The sequence below is a fragment of the Trichoderma aggressivum genome, assembly GCF_033847375.1.
Source record: "Trichoderma aggressivum f. europaeum strain CBS 100526 chromosome Unknown scaffold_034, whole genome shotgun sequence".
In the NCBI taxonomy this organism is placed as follows: domain Eukaryota; kingdom Fungi; phylum Ascomycota; class Sordariomycetes; order Hypocreales; family Hypocreaceae; genus Trichoderma; species Trichoderma aggressivum.
This window is the reverse complement of record NW_026946400.1, coordinates 387,782-407,044: the sequence shown is the minus strand read 5'-3', so window position 1 is coordinate 407,044 and position 19,263 is coordinate 387,782. Positions and strand designations below refer to the sequence as shown.

The following is a 19,263-nucleotide window of genomic DNA, read 5'->3' as shown; positions in this document are numbered from 1 at the left end:
CGATGGAGGCGCTTTCCAGCAGCGGCGGTGGAGCGGCAAAGATTAGATCTCAATGCACGGAGATCTGCAGCGCAGTCCGGACCTGGCTTAGATAACACGAGATTAAGCACATAATGCGCCGCTCGGCTAGGAAATGAATGGCAAAGGCCGGAAGACGGGGGAGAACTGGGAATATCAATGAACCTGGAAGGTTTTTGCAACTAGGGGTCAGCCCCCTGTAAACAGCAGTTGTAGAGGCGAGCAGCCACAGGGCTTATACGGCAGCACCGCCACAGGCAGCAAACGGCTGGGAACTCGAGTTACATTTGGGTTCAAGGTTGTTTGTTTGGTTAAAGAATTCGGATGTCCGTCCCGAGGCTGCGGCTTTGCGCCTTGGATCTGCACTTTGCATGAGTCCTTTGCGTCGGTGTGCAAAAGTGGCGAGTGGGCGGTCTGGCATCAACCCGACACAGCTTTCGAGGATTACAGTATATTTTCGTCGTAAGATGTACTTACATGCAATGATGCCAAATAACAGGTACCTACCATCTCAAAGTGAATGGACAAACCTCAAACCTCACCATTGATCGATGCACTTAACATACATGTAACCAGTGATTATAGATCTGGATATCTTAAACACCATGGCAATCATCTCAACAATCAGCCGCTTCATCATAGTACCAATCCAAACCTATCCAAATTACATTTTCATCACCCATCATACAAAAGTCCAGACTCACATCCAATCTCGATCCCTTCAGTCAATCCACCACCGCCTCCTCCTCACTAATGCCCGACAACAAGCAACGCCCCTAAAGCAGACATCTGATTAACGAATCCTCTAACTCCTCTCAGCAGTAGTACGTTCTCCAATTATTAGCTAAAAACAAACACAACACCAGATGACAAGAACGCCATTAGTGTTGCACAACCAAGTCTCGTCTAATCTTTTACCCGCCACAAATCATGTTCACTTAGACCAAAATCAACACTATTCCATGCATGCAGATAAACTCCCGTCGTCAACCAATCCAACTCAGGCCGGGCCGGTCATCTCCAAGTTGTACCCCACGCCGGCCCGGTCGCCTCTCTCCTCCTCCCCAATGCAAAGATGCAAGAGTGCCTCAACCCGCATGTAACATTCCCTACATCATCTTATACATCTACCTAGTATACATTTCATATTCCTCTTAGTTGCTTTCAAACCACTACTCCCCTCCCCACACTTCCCTTCAAAAGGGCAATTCCGCCCACATCGCATCTAGACGTGCATACCCAACTAAAGCAAGATAGAAGAAGCCCTCCCGCCGCTACCCGATCGAAGAAACGCCAACCAATTGACATCTTCCAGTAAGTAATCAGACAGATTCCGGCCCCGGAGGCGGCTTTTGCATTCGCCTTGCGTCTACGCGGAGAGCCCACATTGCCGCTTTAGGGCAATAAGGTTCACATCGTGAATCCTGATGCTCCTCGCCGAAGAGTCACGCTTGCTTTGTTTCTCTACTTGACTCACTCGTCGTGATATCAAAGATAGTACCTTGTTTGTTTAATATATAAGCCCGCCCAGCTACCATAGTGTCTGCCCCCTCGTTCTCATAAGTCATCAGCCAGTACCACAGATAGACAGCCTCGTCTTCACAACACCGACTTACACAAACAAACAACACACATCACACATCACCAACCATGGGCCGCCACACGCTAGAATACCCCAAAACAAAGGACAACACCGTCCGCCGCCACAACGAGCGCGCAATCTACGCCCTCGAGACCATCCACTCCCTCATCAACTCCTCCCAGCTCCTCGACGTCTCCTTCAACCCCCCAGACTCCCCCTTCCCCGTCATCCTCCCCATGATCGGCCACATGGGCTCCTTCGACCGCCCCAGCGCTGACCTCGGAGACCCCCTGGACCTCTACCTCCACGGCTACGTCTCCTCCCGCATGATGAATATCGCCCGCGCCACCAACAAGGACCAGGACAAGGACAAACTCGAGGGTGATGAGCAGCAGCAGCAAGGCCTCCCCGTCTGCGTCGCCGCCTCCCACGTCGATGCCCTCATCCTCGCCACCTCCGCCTTCAACCACTCCTACAACTACCGCTCCGTCGTCCTCTTCGGCCACGCCACCCTCGTCGACGACGACGCCGAAAAGACGTACGCCATGGAGCTCATCACAAACGGCGTCGTCCCCGACCGCTGGAAGTCCTCCCGCCAGCCCCCCACAAAGGCCGAGATGCAGAGCACCAGCATCCTCAAGGTCAGGATCGCCTCCGGCAGCGCAAAGTTCCGCGACGGCGGCGTCTCCGACGACAAGCACGACCTGCAGAACGAGGAGGCCCAGAATTCCGTCTGGACGGGCGTGGTGCCAGTCTTCTCCAGCCTGGGAGAGCCGGTGTCGACAACTTATAACAAGGTCGATGTTCCGGCCAACGTAACTGATTTCATCAAGGACTATAACAATGAGAATAAGGAGTATGTTCTTTCGGCTATCAAGAAATAGATCAAAAACGGGCTCGGAGTTTGCTTTCTATGTCTATATTACATGCGAGGTATTGAGTATGCAAGATGGGGAATCTTAACAGAGATACAAGGAGAACAAACGTATACAGCGAAATATTCAAAGATGAAACTCATATCTACCACCTTTCCCAAAAGGCAGCCGGAAGGCTGCTCCTCATGACCGCCCAGTGGCCAGCTGCGTTGGCATACTGTCCTTCCTTGACCTTGTCTGTCCCGTTTCTGAACAGGAAGCCCTCTTCGTCTTTGCCATTGGAGAACACATCTCCGGGTAAAACTTCATTTCGAGGTGTCAAGAAGTTCTGCCTGGAAGGACTGTTAAGGTAGTCTTCTTTCACCGGGCCACGGAACGTCAGTGCCCCTGTGGCTTTGCGACAAAAGATGACCATGTTGGTAAAGTCCGAACCCGTCTCAGCAATAGCTTTGTCGTCAGGTAGATTCTCCCGAAATATACGACAGGTTGGAAAGTTTTGCAGTATGGTCCGCACGATGGCCTTGGGAGTTGGCGACCTTAGATCGCCTGCATAGTTCTATTCTCTAGATTAGCCAACTCATGTGTTCGAAAAGGGTCCAGCAAAAGATACGCACAATAGCAATAACTCCATCGGGCTTCAGCAGAGTGTAGAGGTTCTGGAAGAATTCAAATGTGAATAAATCAACAGGCTCTACACCTCCCGTAAAGACATCATGAAGAATATAGTCATAGACATCCCCGGTTTCGTTGGCGACCCTGTTGGTGTACTTGACCGCGTCTTCGATAACCGCCGGGTGATTCTCTCTGAGCTGGAAATACTTTTGAGCGAATTCGTAGACAACAGGGTCAATCTCCACAACGGTGGTCTCAATTCCATGAGACACGAGTGCAGACGGCGCAGTACCAATGCCCATACCACTAGCAATGAATACAAGTCTTAGTGAGTGAACCTTGTAGCCATGAGACAGATGAAGCGACACTTACATGACCAGGGCCTGAGCCTCAGCATCCGCAACCGGCACCTCTCTCTCAACTAGACGCACTGCTTCTAGCATAACAAAAATGGCGTAGATGGGCTCCGTTACTTGATTGCCACGCCAGTCCGCCCAATCGCCTCCCAGAAGGCTATGATCAGCTCGCAAGACTCGCATCTTGCTCCGCGTCTGCTCAACCACCGATATATATCCTGTAACAGACTCCCGCCTGTCCAAAATCATCCAGTTATCAGCCAACATGGTGGTATTCAACAACGCCATTGCAGTTGGTGTATCCACGTGAGGATTGAACATGGCCGTATGCACCAATGCCGGTATTGCAAGGGCCAGATACTTGGAGGGTGCAAACACCGTATACGATCCAGCCAGCAGCATCTCCAAGCCCATCCTCGTATACCAAAACATTGTCCCAACGTGCTTTTGCAGGAGTTTCTCAGCAACATGCTCCACTAGCTTGAACGTTCCCCAAGATCCAACACCAGGGACAGCTTCCCCCAGGACCTTGGGCATCGAGCTCAGATCCACACCCTCCAGGTTGTCCGCAACAGAAGCAGCCGTTAGAATCGCCATCGGGACCAAAGTGACTCCCTCAGTAACGAGAGGTCCATAATTGGGCCCCAGAGTCTGGCTAAATCGATACAAGAAGCACTGCATCACAGGCACATAAAGCGCCACCAACGGAAGAAGCTGCTCCGTCGATATGGGGAGCACCTGGCGAAACGCCAGGTTACCCGCCCAACCAACGAAGCAGCCAGCCATCAATGCCTTGGAATGCCATGCCGCCGCCGGCACGGAGCCATAGACGGGCGACAGCGCAAGCTGCGATGCATTCGAGTACACGCCCAGCAAGGTCAGCAGCACCAGCGTCTTGACGTAGAGCACCACCTGGCCAAGCACGCGGTTGCTCCACGTGTCATTCTTGGCCTTAGATGCCAGATCCTTCAGCTCCCGCTCAAACCTCTCCGGCGTAAATCCCATGGATGTGTCCGCGGCATTGTCCCGAGTTGCTTTCTTTTGGCGCGCCATGTTTGGCCAGATATAGAGAAACAGAAGCTCGGTAACGAACAGGTAGTAAGAATAAAGAATGAGAAACGAAAGAAAAAGACGAAAATATGCCAAGCAACCCGGCTTCAGACGACCTGCATCTGAAGAATAATCGAATAATACTGAGCGGCGCAACAAAGGTTTACGTTTCAATTGATCCCACCTGCCTCATGCAAAACATCTTGAGAACAAGGAGGTGCTTGGCGCTGTGGCGGTGCACATCGAATGACTTGACAGCACGCATGCAACTGTGGCGCAAACGTTGCCCTACCTGTTTGGGACATGGAGCAGCTCCGCTATAAGCACCAGGGCAACCCACGAGAGATCTCGGAGATATATAGAAGCAAGTGCTAAGTTTGAGCTTAATTATACCTCTGCCTTATTGCCCGGTTATAAAATGATCCCAATGCTCTGAATAATCATTTTCCAGCATGTCAAGTAGAAAGCACATCAGATTGGGGGTCAATAGCACAAATGTCACGTCATCTTCCAAACAGGTGAGCACGCCATATTCGCATAAAATTGAAAGAAAAATATGCCATCGTTAGACTATCAATCACCCAGCTACCTCGTCCATCAGATTGCTTCGTCCTAGCTTTGCAAAATCCATTCCATCACCTTGCCTTAAAACGCCTTGTGTAAACACGTTCGGATCCCCGCTGGCCTCCGAGCGGGTATCTCCTCTACTGGCCTCCGCCCATGACATTATGCCGAAATAAACTTGCGAGGAAAACGAAAGAATACGAGAAGAAGAAGAAAAATGCAAAGTATAAAACGGGGTTGGTAAGAAGAAGAGAACCATCGAACGTAAAGTCATCAAACTCCTCTATCGCGTCAGTGTGGGGAGGAAATGCAACACTAATACCAGAAGTGCCCACACACGACTGATGCCAAAAAATCATTCACTCGTTTCCAAATCGCATATTCCAAGCCGAAGAAATAGAAAGGGAAAAGAAAACAACAAATAGAGAGAGCAAAGAACGCAGGGAATTCGAAGATATATGCAAACTTGGCGCAACACCTCTTCCGCCTTCTTTACATCGGCGTTGCATAATCGTCATCTCCCATGCCCTCGTCGCTGCTCTCTGATTCACTAAGAGGGCTCTGGGCGTTACTGACGTCTGTGCTGGGCAAGTTGCTGAAGCTGCCCAAGATGTTGACTCCGCCAGAATAGGAACTGGGCATAGACATGGCAGAGAAGTCTGCCATGCTGCCGGTGCGACTCATGGATGGCTTTTCCGGAAGTTGCTTCAAAAGGCCGGTGGAAATATCCAACATGGTCATGGCAAATTCCGTCAACCCCTTGCTCTGGCCCGGCTTGCAACTGACCGACAACGTCCAGCGATATTCACCGAGTCGACGCCTATACCACTCCGCCTCTTCACGGCCGGGCGATGTCGCCCACAGCAAAGATCCGAACGTTCCGATGAGGGCAAAGTTGGTTTTCGAGGCGAAATACCAAAACGACTGAATGTGATTCGACATCAGTCGGTTGACAAAATCCATGGCGGAAATCAGGCGAGCCTTGGCGGCACTGCGGCAGATGTGCTGCACGTAGGAGTCGACCGACGATGTGTTGGATGCCAGCGACCGAATGATGCGTCTATGGAGGGTGATTTCGGTTGCAAAGTATCCCAAATGAAGATAACCAATACACGACAGCCTCGACGACATTTTGCTTGCTGAGTACGAATCCAGCCGAATATTGGTGGGCAGCCCGCTATACCACTCTTTGAGCCTAAGCTGGATAGGTTTCGCTAATGAAAGGACCAGCTGTGTTCCTCCGGAGCCCGCGTTGGAGACGGTCTGCATGGCTTGCAGAGTATAAAAGGTGTCGAGGATCACGGAAAGAATCTCGGACAACTGCACGAACCGTGTAAAGACAAGGCGGCCCTTTTCTATGTCCTGGCGCTCCTCCTGGTCGTTCTCATCCCATTCGACATCGGGAAAGTCGTTGGCACGCAACGGCCGGACGGCCCAGTTCGAAGGGAAAATATGAGAGGGCCTCCCGTGGACGAGAGCACCCCATTTATCTTGCATGTACAGGGCCCAAGCCAGGCGCCTTCGCAGCCCCTTTTCCCACGGTGGGATTTTCCATCCCGAGCAGTCCAGGTGGAGGCCAAGCTCTTGAGCAATGGCGACCAACTGCGCAGTCGGAGCCCACTGATCGCCCTCGGGTCGCTGAGACAGAAGCAGACCGGCTTGGACTGTCGACAGTTTCGGTCGGTACATGGCATCTTCGAGGGTGGTGCGGACGAGCCTTTCTAATTCACGCACGTCGGGGCGGGGAAGCTTGGACAGTTCGTCGTGGTGATCCCACCAGTTGATGGCGAGGATATAGACGGCGGCGAGGATGGGTGGTGAGAACTCGCGATAGGATCGTTCATACTTTTCCATGAAGACGGTCTTCTGGATGATGGGCATTCCGGGGTGGACGACTCGGAAATACAGGTCGATGAGCGTGCGGCCATGGGGGGCCACGATGGCCTCGATGGCGTCCAGATCCTCGATTACATGGTCGTAGCCGGGCGTGCTGTGGTCCGGCAGCATGAGGAAGGTGTCTGAGTCGCTGACCTTGCGGAGGGTGCCGCGGGCAAGGAGGCTCTCGTCATGCGTGTCAAAGGGAGAGAGGTTGATGAGAGAGGGCTCGAAATCTGTCGTGGGGCCGATATACTGGCTGTACCGGTCTTCCTGGAGACCTAGCGTCCGCTTGAGCATGGTGGGGCCGCCGACATTGGCCATGTCTTCCAAGAATGAGCTGCTGGCTGCGGTGCTGGAGAGGCTCGAGTTGTGGTTTCTGCGGCTGGGGATACCGGGGGAGCTAGAAAACCAATCATGTGTCAGATTGTTATGCAACGTGGGACGTTCTTTTGGCTGTGAGGGACAAGACAGGACAGGGCGGGATCATGTGGCGGAACGAGTAGTCGAAGCGAGGCAATTCGGCACGGGGGATGGAAGAGAGAGAAGGAGAAGCAAATCAAAAGCGAGGCCCAGGCAAAGGCAAGGCCAAGCAAGGCAAGGTAAAGCAAGGCAAAGAGGCACAAGAGCAATGACTGATACTGACCCTCTCTTGACGCTTTCATCGGCAGAATCCCCGTTAAGCTTCCTCTTACGGGTCTGAGGGCTCGGCGACACTAGCGAGCATTCGGTGCCGTTGAGCTGACAGGGCATGCAGCCATCGTCATCCTCGGCCACGGTACACCTGGTGCCAGAGAAGCGACAGGCCTGACACGGGGGAGCGGCAGCCCCATGAAATGAGCCGGAGTCGATGGAGCCCCTGCCATGCAAGCTCGCGGGGCCTATCTCGAACCTGTGGGAGCTGTTCTGGCGGCGTGGGAGTGGGAGTGGCTCCGGCCGAGGAGGTTTGGGAGCGATGGCGATTGGCGCCGTGCGCTGGATAGGAGCGTCATGGGCCATGTTTGGCTTGGCCAGTTAGGATGAAGACGGGAAGTGTCAAGTAGTATGTGCGGGTATGATGGATTAGCGATAGATACTACTAGGGTATCAAATGTACGAGTATCTACTGTAGATACTCCGTAGCAGGTATGTATTAGGTGCTGCGTGTAGGTAAGTTCAAACTTGGAGATAAGTGAAGAGCAGATACGGAACGCCTCTCCAAGGGCTTGCTGCTAGTAGTACGAGTAGGTACTGGAAACTCCGTAATCTTCAAGATGGATAGATAGATAATAGCCGTATGTACTGACTGGGGGAAGCGGGGGATAAGGGAAAAGAAGCTTGCGGGAGGCTGCGTGACAAGAGAACCCCCCGGAGATGCAAAAGTGATGCTATTCGCTGCCCCAAGGCTGGACCAAAGAGGCTCCCCACGCACTGGCAACCCGGGTATGACGCAAAGGCTGAGGCTTGCGTCCAATGCTGGACTGGACTGGACTGGATTTGAGCAACGGAACGGACGAGCCTTCTCTCGGGTCGCCCGATAACGGGAACGGCGGAGAGATAAGGGGAACGACACGACAAAAGCCAAAGCAACGGTTGGTCAACTGTACAAGTAGGAGATCGGCCCTTGTTGCTTTTTTGTGGGTGTCCGTGATAAGGTTGCTGAAAAAGGGCGTGGCGCTACTTGTTTAGTCCCAAGCAGATAAGGAGCACGAGCAAGACTGGTCGACGACCCGGTCGCTGGTACCCGCCAAGGACGGCCTTTTTTTCGAAGCAGCAGGATGGGATTGGGGGAACAAGAAGTAAACAGATGACAGAGATACGCGTTTGGGGATCTTCCAATTCCAGTTCAGGTGATGATGGTGGCCAGGATGAGATAGGCTTTGGTTATCGGCGTCATTTGAACCGGGGGGGTGCCGAATATAAAGCTGGAGAAAGCACCACCTCGCAGACGTTTTTTTTTTTTTCTTTTCTTTTTTTGGTCTTCTTTCTAGATCGACTTCATCCAGCCGGTACAGTTAGGATCTGAAGGAGAGCATCGGGCCAAAGTTTGGGCCGGTGAAGATACGTAAAAACGTGGCGGTGGTATCAGCAGATGCCTGAACTATGTGCGAAGGATATGACAGATGATAGATGGGCCAAGAGCAGCAGCTGAAGGGACAGGCCGGGAGAAGGAGCGAGATCTAAGAGGCTGAATGGGCCACGCCGCAGCTCGCTTTTTTCGTCTTCCTTGTCGTGTCTCTTTGCTTCCGAAAATGACCGATGCCCAGCTTGAGGGAAAAAGATAGGTTGAGAGGGTGAGAGAAGGTGAGAATGAGCGAGAAGAAGGACGTAAAAGATGAGGATAGACAAATGACATGTGCTTCCCCAGACCAGGGCTACCCTTTTTACCGGAACGGACCCAGTCCAGTGTGGATGGATTGTCACACAAGCGATGGGACGCTTTTAGGCCGGTCCCTCGCCGATGCTAGCGAGAGAACGAGGACTCGGCTTGAGCCAACCCAGCCGCGGCGGTTTGTAAAAATGGCGTTTGCTTGGCGATCTTGAGGTCCGGAAGTGCGAATTAGGCAAAGGGGGGGGGCTGTTTTTTTCTCGTTCAATAAAGGGCGCCGCCACCGACCGTCCGTGGCTAAGAGTCAGGCAGCTGTCCAAACGTAAGAATGATGCTGGCTCAACTTGTTTGCTGGTCTTGGTTGACCGACGAGTTGATGAGGATGCGGCCGGCCGAGTACGAGTAAGACAAGACTGCAACCAGCAGCCAATTCAATGCAATGCAATGTACTTGTAATGCAATGGCTGGCTTCGATGGATGCTCGTCCAAGTACGCAGTATAACTACCTAGCATGTCGTTCGCTAATCGCGCTGCTGGCGGGTCACTATTACTCAACGTCTTACCTTGGCCGCCCACGTACTCTGTACAAGTGCTGAGCTAGCAAGTGCTGAGGCTAGATTCGCATGGATCCGTCGCTGAGTGGGATGGATGCGATGCCTTCCAGACTTATGTACGAGGATGCACGATTACAAAGTACGACGTCGAAGAAGAAAAATTGTACGTACGCAAAAGGCTTTACAGGAATCCCGGTGGCACGGCAGCATCCTCAATGCTTGGCATGATTAAGAAAACAACAAATTGTCTGATCCTGACGTTTCCTACCTTATGCACTGAAGCAGGCCCATGTCTATTTTTGTATCAGAGACAGAGAATAGTATATAGCAATCCCCCTTTCTCTCGCAGCATCCGACTCGTACATACATCGACGTGCCTGAGGCCCACAAAAGCGTCTCGGTGGCTTTTGATGCCTGTTTCCGAACGCCTGGTTTCAGGTCCTGAGCTTCTTGTCTTTCTCCCCGAGAGCCTAGTGCTTGCTTGCACGGAGTATTATCCCTAGGTATGCCTGCCTAGCATAATAACGGAGATGGGCCCATCCGCGCGTGTGTACGCTTACCAGAGTAAATTCACGAGAGCCCGTCCGAGAGTGCCACTGATGAATCAAAACCAAGACTGCAGCATCCGTACTCGTAATACCGTGAGATGAGATGCAATGCAACACCAGTTAATCTGCTCTGCTTGTGATTGGTACCGTGTACGAGTTAAGAGTGCTGCCACAAGCACAAGCACAAGCACAAGCACAGCTCCAAAACGTCTTGATGGCTTCCAATTACCCAAGTCACCTCACCCAAGTACCTAAATCAAGGGTCCAGTCCAATGCATGCATGCACCCATCTGTCGTCGCAAGTGGGGACGGGCGCAGGTATGCGATACCGACGCCGTTTCCTGCTAGTCAATCGGGCCTTGCAACCTTGTCTTATCTGTGACGGATCAAAATTAATAACCGCTCGAGATAAAGCTGCGCTTGGCATGCTTGGCCCCCCTTGTACAAGGTACAAACGCGAAGCACGAGCAAGCCCGGCCCAAGAGAGCGCTAGCAACAATATTTCCGTGTCGCATGTACGTCACCGCCGGCCGTGCATCTCTACCCCCTTGGGATGGATGCTGGATGTTCTTCTCTCTCCACCAAACTGGAGATCGGATTTTTGATGAGTCAAGCAAGATGCGTTTTCGCGCTGTCACCGGCTTCGGGCACTACCTATGCTGGTAATGGTTACAATGTACCTGGACTTCAAACACCGTGAAGCCTCGTCCAAGTTGCCGGTGCTGCCAGCCGATCTCGTGTGCCGAATCGGGCCAATGCGTGGGCGGTAGTTGTAAGTAAATCACATCAGCCCGCCCAATAAGAACAAGAACATAAGCAACACTGCATCAGTTCCGCTAGCAAAAAGAGGCCCAAAAAACACAAGCTGCTACGACTCCGTAAAGCTCGTACTATTACCAAATGGAAAAGCCCTCCTGCGACCAGGCCTCGAATACCTCTCACGTAATGGCCAACGCCTACGCTCAGCCACCCCCCCGGTGCCATCTCAGGTGGCATGTCACCAACCACTCCATTCAGATATGTCGGCATATGCCACTCCATCTTGATTCAGCCTCATTGGGTGGTTCTGGCAACACGTCTCGTGCCGTTGGCGGTACAGGCACAAGGACGCCAAGGCACGTTAGCCGAGCTCCGGAGGTTGCAATTTGAGAGAATTAAGTGACAAATACGATTATACTCCTACAGCCGTAGTTATCTGTCTTCATCAGACGAGAAACCCCCCCTGTTCACCCTTTTGTTCCTCATCACTTTCATGCAAAACGACAAGCAAGGCCGGGAACCAAACAAACAACGAAAATAGCTCGGCTCATCGCCCCAAACCACCCCCTGCCCGTGAAATACACGTGCCCCCCACACACAATCGAACGAAACTCCCCGTTTTGCGGCCTTTTTGGCTCTGGGGTATTCCATATTCCCCCAAAACGACCGCGCCAACCGTCAGTTTTTTCCTTCTCGCATCGAGTACTCGTAATGTAATGTTCTCAGAGAACACGTAACACAATGGAAATGAACCGCGCGCGCGCGCCAACTTTTTACCGTTATTTCCATACTATTTTCTCCGTGGTCCGTTCTTCGGTCGTCTCCGCGAACTGCCCCCCCTTTTTTTAGTCAACGTAGCAACGGCCCGTTTCTTGTCTCATACCTGCTCGTACATTTTCGCCAAAGTTCCCTCCCGCGCAGCGTTGGATCGCCCGCAGCCCCGAAAAAAGCTCAGGCTCCAAAACCGAGGGGCCGTCGAAGAACGTTTTGTCCAAGTGACTCAGTAGACGTCATCTGCACGAGAATCTGGCTCGATCAAGACATGACGGTTTTCAGTCCGGACAAAAGTACATCTTGGCTCTTTGCTCCCGCATCGGCATGCATCTCTTTTTGTCCCCCCTCCTCCCTCACGCGATGCTGGGAAAGCAAGGCCCGCAGCTATGATGAGATGATACTACGTAACGAGATCTCGCTCGTCTGCTGATTTCCTGACCGCACGTTTGACGTGAAATAAACTCGGTCGTTTCGAATTATCCCGAGCCCCGGAATCGTTATTCTCCGTTTCCCTCGAACTGTTCCCGCCATCCCATCTGTGGCAGCGAGGCCACGACTCAGTGTTACAAGTAGACGTTGGTGGCCAATCTTTTCAGCTGAACATGCCAATTCCACCCCGTGGAGAAGATCGATACGTGTGTAGACAAGTTCCCCCAAATCAGGCTATATGCCACGTGCATGTGGGGATTTCCGCCCATGGTGCAATTCGTGCGATGCTGTGCAGTTTTGATAGGTGTTTCTATCACGGGATTATCAAGACATGTATCGAGCCGCAAGATGAAAATCTTTTATCTCTATATGCAGACCGTCACATCTATCAACACCTCTATTTCTCCTTCATAACCTTGTACATTAAATCTTGAATTCACGACGCTGCCGCCACGTCCTTCGGCGGCATCCACACCATGCACTTTTCTTCATAGAATTCCGTAGGCTCACTCGACCCCCGAGGCGGCAACATCATCGACAGCCCATCTCTAATTTCAAAGCCCATTTTTTGGTAAAACGTCACCGCATTCATCGTAGCCTCCAGCACAAGAGGGAGTCCCTCTGCCGCAGCGAATTCCTGAACCTTGCGCAAAAGCAACGACGCAGCTCCGCGTCCAGCCCAGCGAGGATCCGTGCAAAGATACGTCGGATCTATGACAACACTCATCGTTAGCAGCCGATCAAATCCAAAGACAAAAGACAAAACTCACGATAATACGCCGCCTCCCTTCCAACAGCCCTCGCCCTCACCCTCTCCGTCAACACCGCATACGGATCCAAATACTCCGCCCTCGCAACATCCGGCCACTCCTCCTCTTCAACCTGCTCCTCTTTCCGTCCCCCTTCGCCAGGCCTATGAACAAGCCACTTGACAAAACTCACCACCTCTCCCGTCTCCCCATCCTTGGCAACCAACACCCCCTTGTCCCCGTCCCTCATATGCTCCAGAGTGTTCCTCTCCAACCAGCCGTGAAAAAACCGCAAACCCTCCGGGCTCGGGAACTGCGCGTGCGTAAGGAGGTTCTCGTCCATGGCCCGCAGGTGCACCGTCGATACCGCCGAGACATCGGCCTCGGACGGCGTGCAGAGTATAAGTGACATTGTGTTTGTAGTTTTTTCTCCTTTCTCGGCGCATCTATGTCATCAATGCTTTCATCAAGTCCTTCATTGATTTCATTTCAACACTCATCAACTCGCCGTCTTCGTAAACAAAATATCGTACACACAGAACACAACTAAACATCACAACTTGGACTCAGCATGCCCACCCACGCTGTCTCCAACATGTGGAAACTTCATCATCCAATCAACTAAAAAAAGATACGTACTCATGATCCACCTGATTGGCAGAGCTGCATCTGCCCCACCAAAAGACGCCTCTACCCAGATCTCCACTCTTTCGACCCCCACGATCCAAGCCAAGCCATCTTCCCACAAGCACAGTCATAGTTACAGCCTGTATAATGCGAAAAATCCCGCTGCTATTCCAACCAATGGATTGCGACCTTAGCTCAGCTGGGAGAGCGTCAGACTGAAGTTTCCAACTCCAGTCAACTCAATTGACATCTGAAGGTCGTGTGTTCGATCCACACAGGTCGCAGCTTTTTGCCTTTTTGGCACTCTTTCCAGCCGAGCTCACGGCAATCAAAGTCAGTCAATCAAGCGAGTTGGTAAAGTTATCTATTCTAGGTATATATGTAGAATGATACATATTTGTTTCCCCTTGCGTTGTTGATGTATGTGTCTGTCATGGTCTCTTTTTGCAATGGCATCATTCGAGCACCAACTGCTAAACTATATTGGTGCCAACACTTACTTGGCCGAAATGCCCAACTCTTCGTAAAACGCCTCGGTGCTAGGCTCTCTGCCCAAAAACTCCTTCAAAAACTCCATCTCTTCGATGCTGCCGCCGCGTTCCAGCACAGTGTGGCGGTATCGTCGGCCTTCTTTGCCGTCCATCGGGTTCTTCTTGAAGAAGGAATGGAACATGTCCAACGAAAAGACTTCAGAATAGAGGTAGCCATAGTAGCCGGCGTCGTAACCGCCGATGAAGTGACCAATGGTGGCATATCGGTTGCCCCATTCCCTAGCACATGTTAGTAACGGGCGACACAATCGGGTGGAATAGAGAAATGGGGAGGTCATACAGAGTGTCACCGGCATCCTCCGGGCCCTTGATGCCCGAGATGTCGTGACGGAGCTGGTTCCACAGCCTGCCATAGTGTATGTTTTTGGCTTCTTCTTGAGACTTGGGGCCGTGAACGGTCATGTCAAAAGTACCGATAACGAGCTGAGACAGTGCGCCGATTGCAGAGTTGAGATGCTTGGTCTTAACCAGCTTCTCTACAAGCTCGTCGGGGATGGCTTCTCCCGTCTCCCAGTGCTTCGACAGCGATTTCAACACACTTGGTGTCCAGCACCAGTTCTCAAGCATTTGAGAGGGTGCTTCGACGAAATCAGCCACGGTGGCAGTGCCATGGGTATAGCTGAAACGAGATCGGCCAGCAAGATCATGGATGCCGTGACCAAGCTCGTGGAAGAAGGTAACGACTTCATGGTGCTTGAGCAGCGATGGCTTGGTCGCGGTTGGCTTGCTGAAATTGCACACCAAGGAGGTCGACGGGTAGCTTCTCTTTCCATCCACGGTAAGGAAGCCGGGCTCGATTCCAAAGTTTGCATAATGGCCGTACTTGTTGTCTCTAGGGAAGAGATCAAGGTACAGGTAGCCGCAGAACTCGCCGCCCTTGGCTGCCTCGTCCCAGACGCTGTAAATGATGACGTCTTCATGCCAGGAGATATCTTCAGCTTTTCCGCTGGGGCTCAGTCGGGCTCGATCCTCCGGGCCGAGCTCAACAAAGACAAAGCCAAAGATTTCTTCAAAAATCTTCAGCATGCCAGCAAATGTTGATTCTGCCGGGTAATACTGTGAGATTGCGACCTCATCTACGCTGTACTCCTTTTCTTTCATGATTCTTGTGTAGTAACCAGCGTCCCACATATAAAAGTTGCCGTCAAAGGGGATGCCGCGCTCTTCATAGTCTCGCTTCTTGTATTCCAGGAGTTTCTGGACTTCCTTCTCACCGCCAGGGGCTAAGCGAGTTCTCAAGTCGCCCAAAAACTCGTTGACGCGGGTCGGCGACTTGGCCATCTTCTCCTCAATCTTGACGCTTGCATGGTTCGGGTAGCCCAAAAGTCGAGCAGCTTCATCTCGAAGTACCATAATCTCCTTGAAGATTTCGACATTGTTGTTTGCCTAGATATACCGCGTCAGCCGGAGGGTCAGATATGGTGATTTGTCATGTAGAGAGAACCCTGATGGGCTGGTGTCATACCTTGTTGGCATCCGCAATCATATATCTGCGTCTGGTTTCTTCATGTATAGCATATTTGCTCAAGGGGGTAAAGTGGTTGTATTTAAAAGTAACCTTTACTTTTCCTTCGTTTTCGCCGGTTCCTTTTTCGAGCGTGTCGACGTCAATATCATCCTTGGGCACTCCCTCGAGCTCCTGGGGAGTAAACCAGAGTCCACCCTTTTCCTCGTTGAGGTTCTTCTTGCCCAGGATGCAGAGTTGACTAAGACGCTTCTGGATCTCCTTGAAGCGGTCTCTCTTCTCTCCGGGTGGAAGAAGCAAGCCGTTGCGGATGTATTTTTGGCGTTCCTTCTCCAGAATGTGGAGCGACTCCTTGTCCAAGTTCTGAGACGCTCGAGTGGCATAGGCGGCGTCCACCAGCTTGAACACATCCTCCCGCATCTTTGCTTCAATATAGAAATCGTTCAAGAGCTCTTCCGCCTTGGTGGAGGCTTCTCGGAGGGACTCGTTTGTCGATACATGTTGATAAAAGGTCAGGATGTTCTGGGGGCCCGTGGAATCGTTGCCATCGATGAGAATGGGCTTGAGAGTGTTGTCGAAGGTGGCAGTCTCGGGGGTGACGCTGGCAACGATTTGATCCAAGACACTCTTGCTCTGGTCAGCGCTCCTCTTCGCATCGGCCAGGATGGATTCGGCCGTGGCCGTAAAGACCGGCGGTTGCTGCGGCGGGTTTCGAAACTGCTCGGGAGCCATGCTGCCGGTGGTCAAGAAGCGACGGTATGACGGAAGACGGGCGATGCCTTGCAGCCGTACGTGACTCGCAAGAGAGTTGAGGCGCAGAAGAGCTCGTTGGGAAGCCAGGGTTGCGGCGAGAAGGAGCACGAGGAGGGAGAGGAGGAGAAGGAGGGGCTTTATGGCACGAGGTCGCTCCAGCTCGATGAAGGGCTGTCCTACGTACGAAGTACAAGCTTGGCCGGAGGTTCTGACCCAAATTGGCCCGCTCGGACTGCAGGACGTATGACAGCGTGATGTTGGATCGGCCTACCAGAAGGGCGGAAATTGAGTGCTGGTGAGGGGTAGGTAGATTGATGCCCAGAGACGAGACAGTTGACGCGGCAGAACGCGGCTTTGGCTTGAACAGTGTGAATTGGAAGTCTGGATGGAAAACGTTACATTGTGTTGATTGTATTATTGCATTGAATTACTCGTATACTACTAGGTACTGTAGTATTGTATTGCATTGTATTGTTTACGTAGCGCCGGTAAGTGGCTGCTGGCTCCAGCAGCCTCTCGCCTCCCATGGCAATAGGCTCTTCTCATAGTAGCTACTAGGTATTATACTTTGCACAAGGCAAATTGATGCTAAAGCTAAAGGCAACTTAGTAGCTTCAACGGCGCCGACCACGCCGGAGTTATACAAGAGAGGATTGCCAGATCGATTAAACTAAAGCAGTACTAAGGTATGTAATGTTATTGCCACCCATTTATGGTATGCAATTTACTGACCCGGGCAATGGAATTCGGCTTGGGCAGCATCACCACATACCAATACCTTAAGCTCCGGTATTTGCACTTTGGAGTGACTCTATCCGGCAGGTGGTGAGCCGCTAAGCCCAACCGCATCGCGGGGTTGCTCCGCATGCAAAGGGGGGGGGTTGGAGACATGGAAGTTAATCAGCCATGCAATCGGAAAATTACACGCCAATTTAACGGCTATAACAATGTTGGTTTACAACCAAGTCCCAAGATACAGCAGTTACAGTACCTACGTCTTTAAAACCTTACTAGGTATGTTAGTAGATATGGAATCATCTTTTACTGCCTACGTATCGAGATAGTGGTCACTCTCACATCGAGTAAAATATTCAGATTCAAAAGACGCTTGGCCGACTCATTCCATTGTGCACTCCAAGTACCAACCACATGTTCATATTCCACTGGTAGCAAACAAAGTCTACGGCCATCCCGTACAAAAGAAAATTTCATCAATCCCAAGCGTGCCCAATTTCACTGCCATAATCAAAACAAACACATAGCAACGCCATCCCGTTCGCAGATGCACTTAGATGCCACCGGGGTTAGGTTAGGTTCTTCGTCCAAGGGGAATCTTAGTTGGCGAGGATAGTTCGGACAAGATCTGCGTAGAAAACAAGCGCGCGGTCAGCAAGCTAGGTGTGATTAGGGAGAGAAATGCAGGCAAAAGAAAAGCCATGCCAGTGAGATCGTACCGGTGTAGTTGATCTGGCCAGAGCTGGTGTCCACAGCCTTTAGTAGCTCGTCGACCTCCTCCTCCGTCATCTTCTCGCCCAGGTTGGTCAGGATGTACTTGAGCTGGCCGACGCCGATAAAGCCCGTCATGTCCTTATCAAACACTTGGAAGCCACGGCAGTATTCTTCGGGCTCGCCAGGGTCGCGGAATCCGCCGGGTCGGTTCAGGATGCGCTGGAAGGTCTCGAAATCAACTGTACCAGAGGGGGGGGGGGCAAGAGTCAGCACAGCGGCGCATCATCGACAAAACGATAACGGGAGAATATGCGAAACCTACATTCGCCTCCAAGGCCCTTCTCCAGCTCCTGGATCTCGGCCAGCGTGGGGTTCTGGCCGCATGCTCGCAGCAGGTCGCCCAGCGAGTCGACGGCACAGCGACCGTTGCCGCGCTTGTCGAACAGGGCAAAAGCCTCCTTGTAGTTGGTCGAGGCCTGGGAATCAAACTGATTAGAAGCCATGTTTTTTTTTGGTTTCCTTTTTCTTCGTTTCGTTTCTCAAAATGTGCAAATGCCGGGCTGAAGCGCAAGTCTCTCGAATGCGACTGTGTACTTTCGCAGGGAGAAACGGGGGGGGCAGGCAGTTTGTTTTTGGGGATATTTTGGCTTTCGAGTTGCGCGCAAAAACGGGAAGCAACAGGTGCTGGCGAATCATGTGCGGCGCCAGCACCAGACGAACTCGGGCCGGCTTTGTTTACATCGAGCGGTGCTGGGGCAACTCACCATTGTGATTGGTGTCTTGGTGCTTCTGCTTTGTCAGACTGTTCTGTGTCGCTGTCGCAAAGTTCGGTCGGTTCAAACAACGTCGTCAATGATGTCTTTCAGACTCAAACAATGATGCAAAGTTGAAAATGACAACAAGAGGTCTGCGTCTCCTGACATTGATGCCCCACTGGGTCCCCTTGCCTGGTCCTGACGGGGCAACGAGTCAATAGTCGGCATCGCAGCCAATCGACCTATCGCTTGGCTTGTCGGGGAGGCGGTCTGTATAATTAGAATTAGGCGGCATGATTTGCTGCCATCCATGGCTTATGCCGTGCATTGCGCCCCATAACAACGCTACGTTTCTGATTATGCATTTGATCCGTCTAGCTTGCCGCTGTTTACCAAGAGAAGAAGAGGACCGGGGTTTTCAAACAACCTCCGTCTTACTGCCTATCGTAGAGTGCTTATTCCCACAACACAAGAGCGAGCATCACAACAAGGATTGTGAGTGTCTGTAAATAATACCAGGGTCGTAATAATTGCACAGAGCATATAGCCTGCCTCATTACTGGATGTGTTCCCGCATCTGAGTGTTTCGTATGAGCAATACCTAACCTCC

The 19,263-nt window shown here is 51.9% G+C and overlaps 5 protein-coding genes across 5 annotated transcripts; 1 reads left to right on the top strand and 4 right to left on the bottom strand.

Annotated features, from left to right (window-relative positions):
* Positions 1-1,668: 1,668 nt before the first annotated feature.
* On the top strand, positions 1,669-2,484 carry Triagg1_7665 (uncharacterized protein; the record flags this gene model as incomplete). The annotated part of the gene is made up of 1 exon (XM_062902425.1): positions 1,669-2,484. The coding sequence occupies one exon, from the start codon at positions 1,669-1,671 to the stop codon at positions 2,482-2,484; it is 816 nt and encodes a 271-aa protein (XP_062753490.1).
* A 136-nt stretch (positions 2,485-2,620) lies between these two features.
* Positions 2,621-4,496, bottom strand: Triagg1_7664 (uncharacterized protein; the record flags this gene model as incomplete). Its single annotated transcript, XM_062902424.1, has 3 exons — positions 2,621-3,031; positions 3,090-3,393; positions 3,460-4,496. The coding sequence occupies 3 exons, from the start codon at positions 4,494-4,496 to the stop codon at positions 2,621-2,623; spliced, it is 1,752 nt and encodes a 583-aa protein (XP_062753489.1).
* Positions 4,497-5,549: 1,053 nt separating this feature from the next.
* Triagg1_7663 (transcriptional regulator family: Fungal Specific TF) lies at positions 5,550-7,931 on the bottom strand (the record flags this gene model as incomplete). The annotated part of the gene is made up of 2 exons (XM_062902423.1): positions 5,550-7,335; positions 7,579-7,931. 2 exons carry the CDS (start codon positions 7,929-7,931, stop codon positions 5,550-5,552), a joined length of 2,139 nt encoding a protein of 712 aa, XP_062753488.1.
* Positions 7,932-12,740: 4,809 nt separating this feature from the next.
* Positions 12,741-13,465, bottom strand: Triagg1_7662 (uncharacterized protein; the record flags this gene model as incomplete). Its single annotated transcript, XM_062902422.1, has 2 exons — positions 12,741-13,015; positions 13,075-13,465. 2 exons carry the CDS (start codon positions 13,463-13,465, stop codon positions 12,741-12,743), a joined length of 666 nt encoding a protein of 221 aa, XP_062753487.1.
* A 711-nt stretch (positions 13,466-14,176) lies between these two features.
* On the bottom strand, positions 14,177-18,401 carry Triagg1_7661 (uncharacterized protein; the record flags this gene model as incomplete). Its single annotated transcript, XM_062902421.1, has 6 exons — positions 14,177-14,450; positions 14,512-15,617; positions 15,697-16,584; positions 16,634-16,830; positions 17,904-18,137; positions 18,221-18,401. 6 exons carry the CDS (start codon positions 18,399-18,401, stop codon positions 14,177-14,179), a joined length of 2,880 nt encoding a protein of 959 aa, XP_062753486.1.
* Positions 18,402-19,263: the final 862 nt, after the last annotated feature.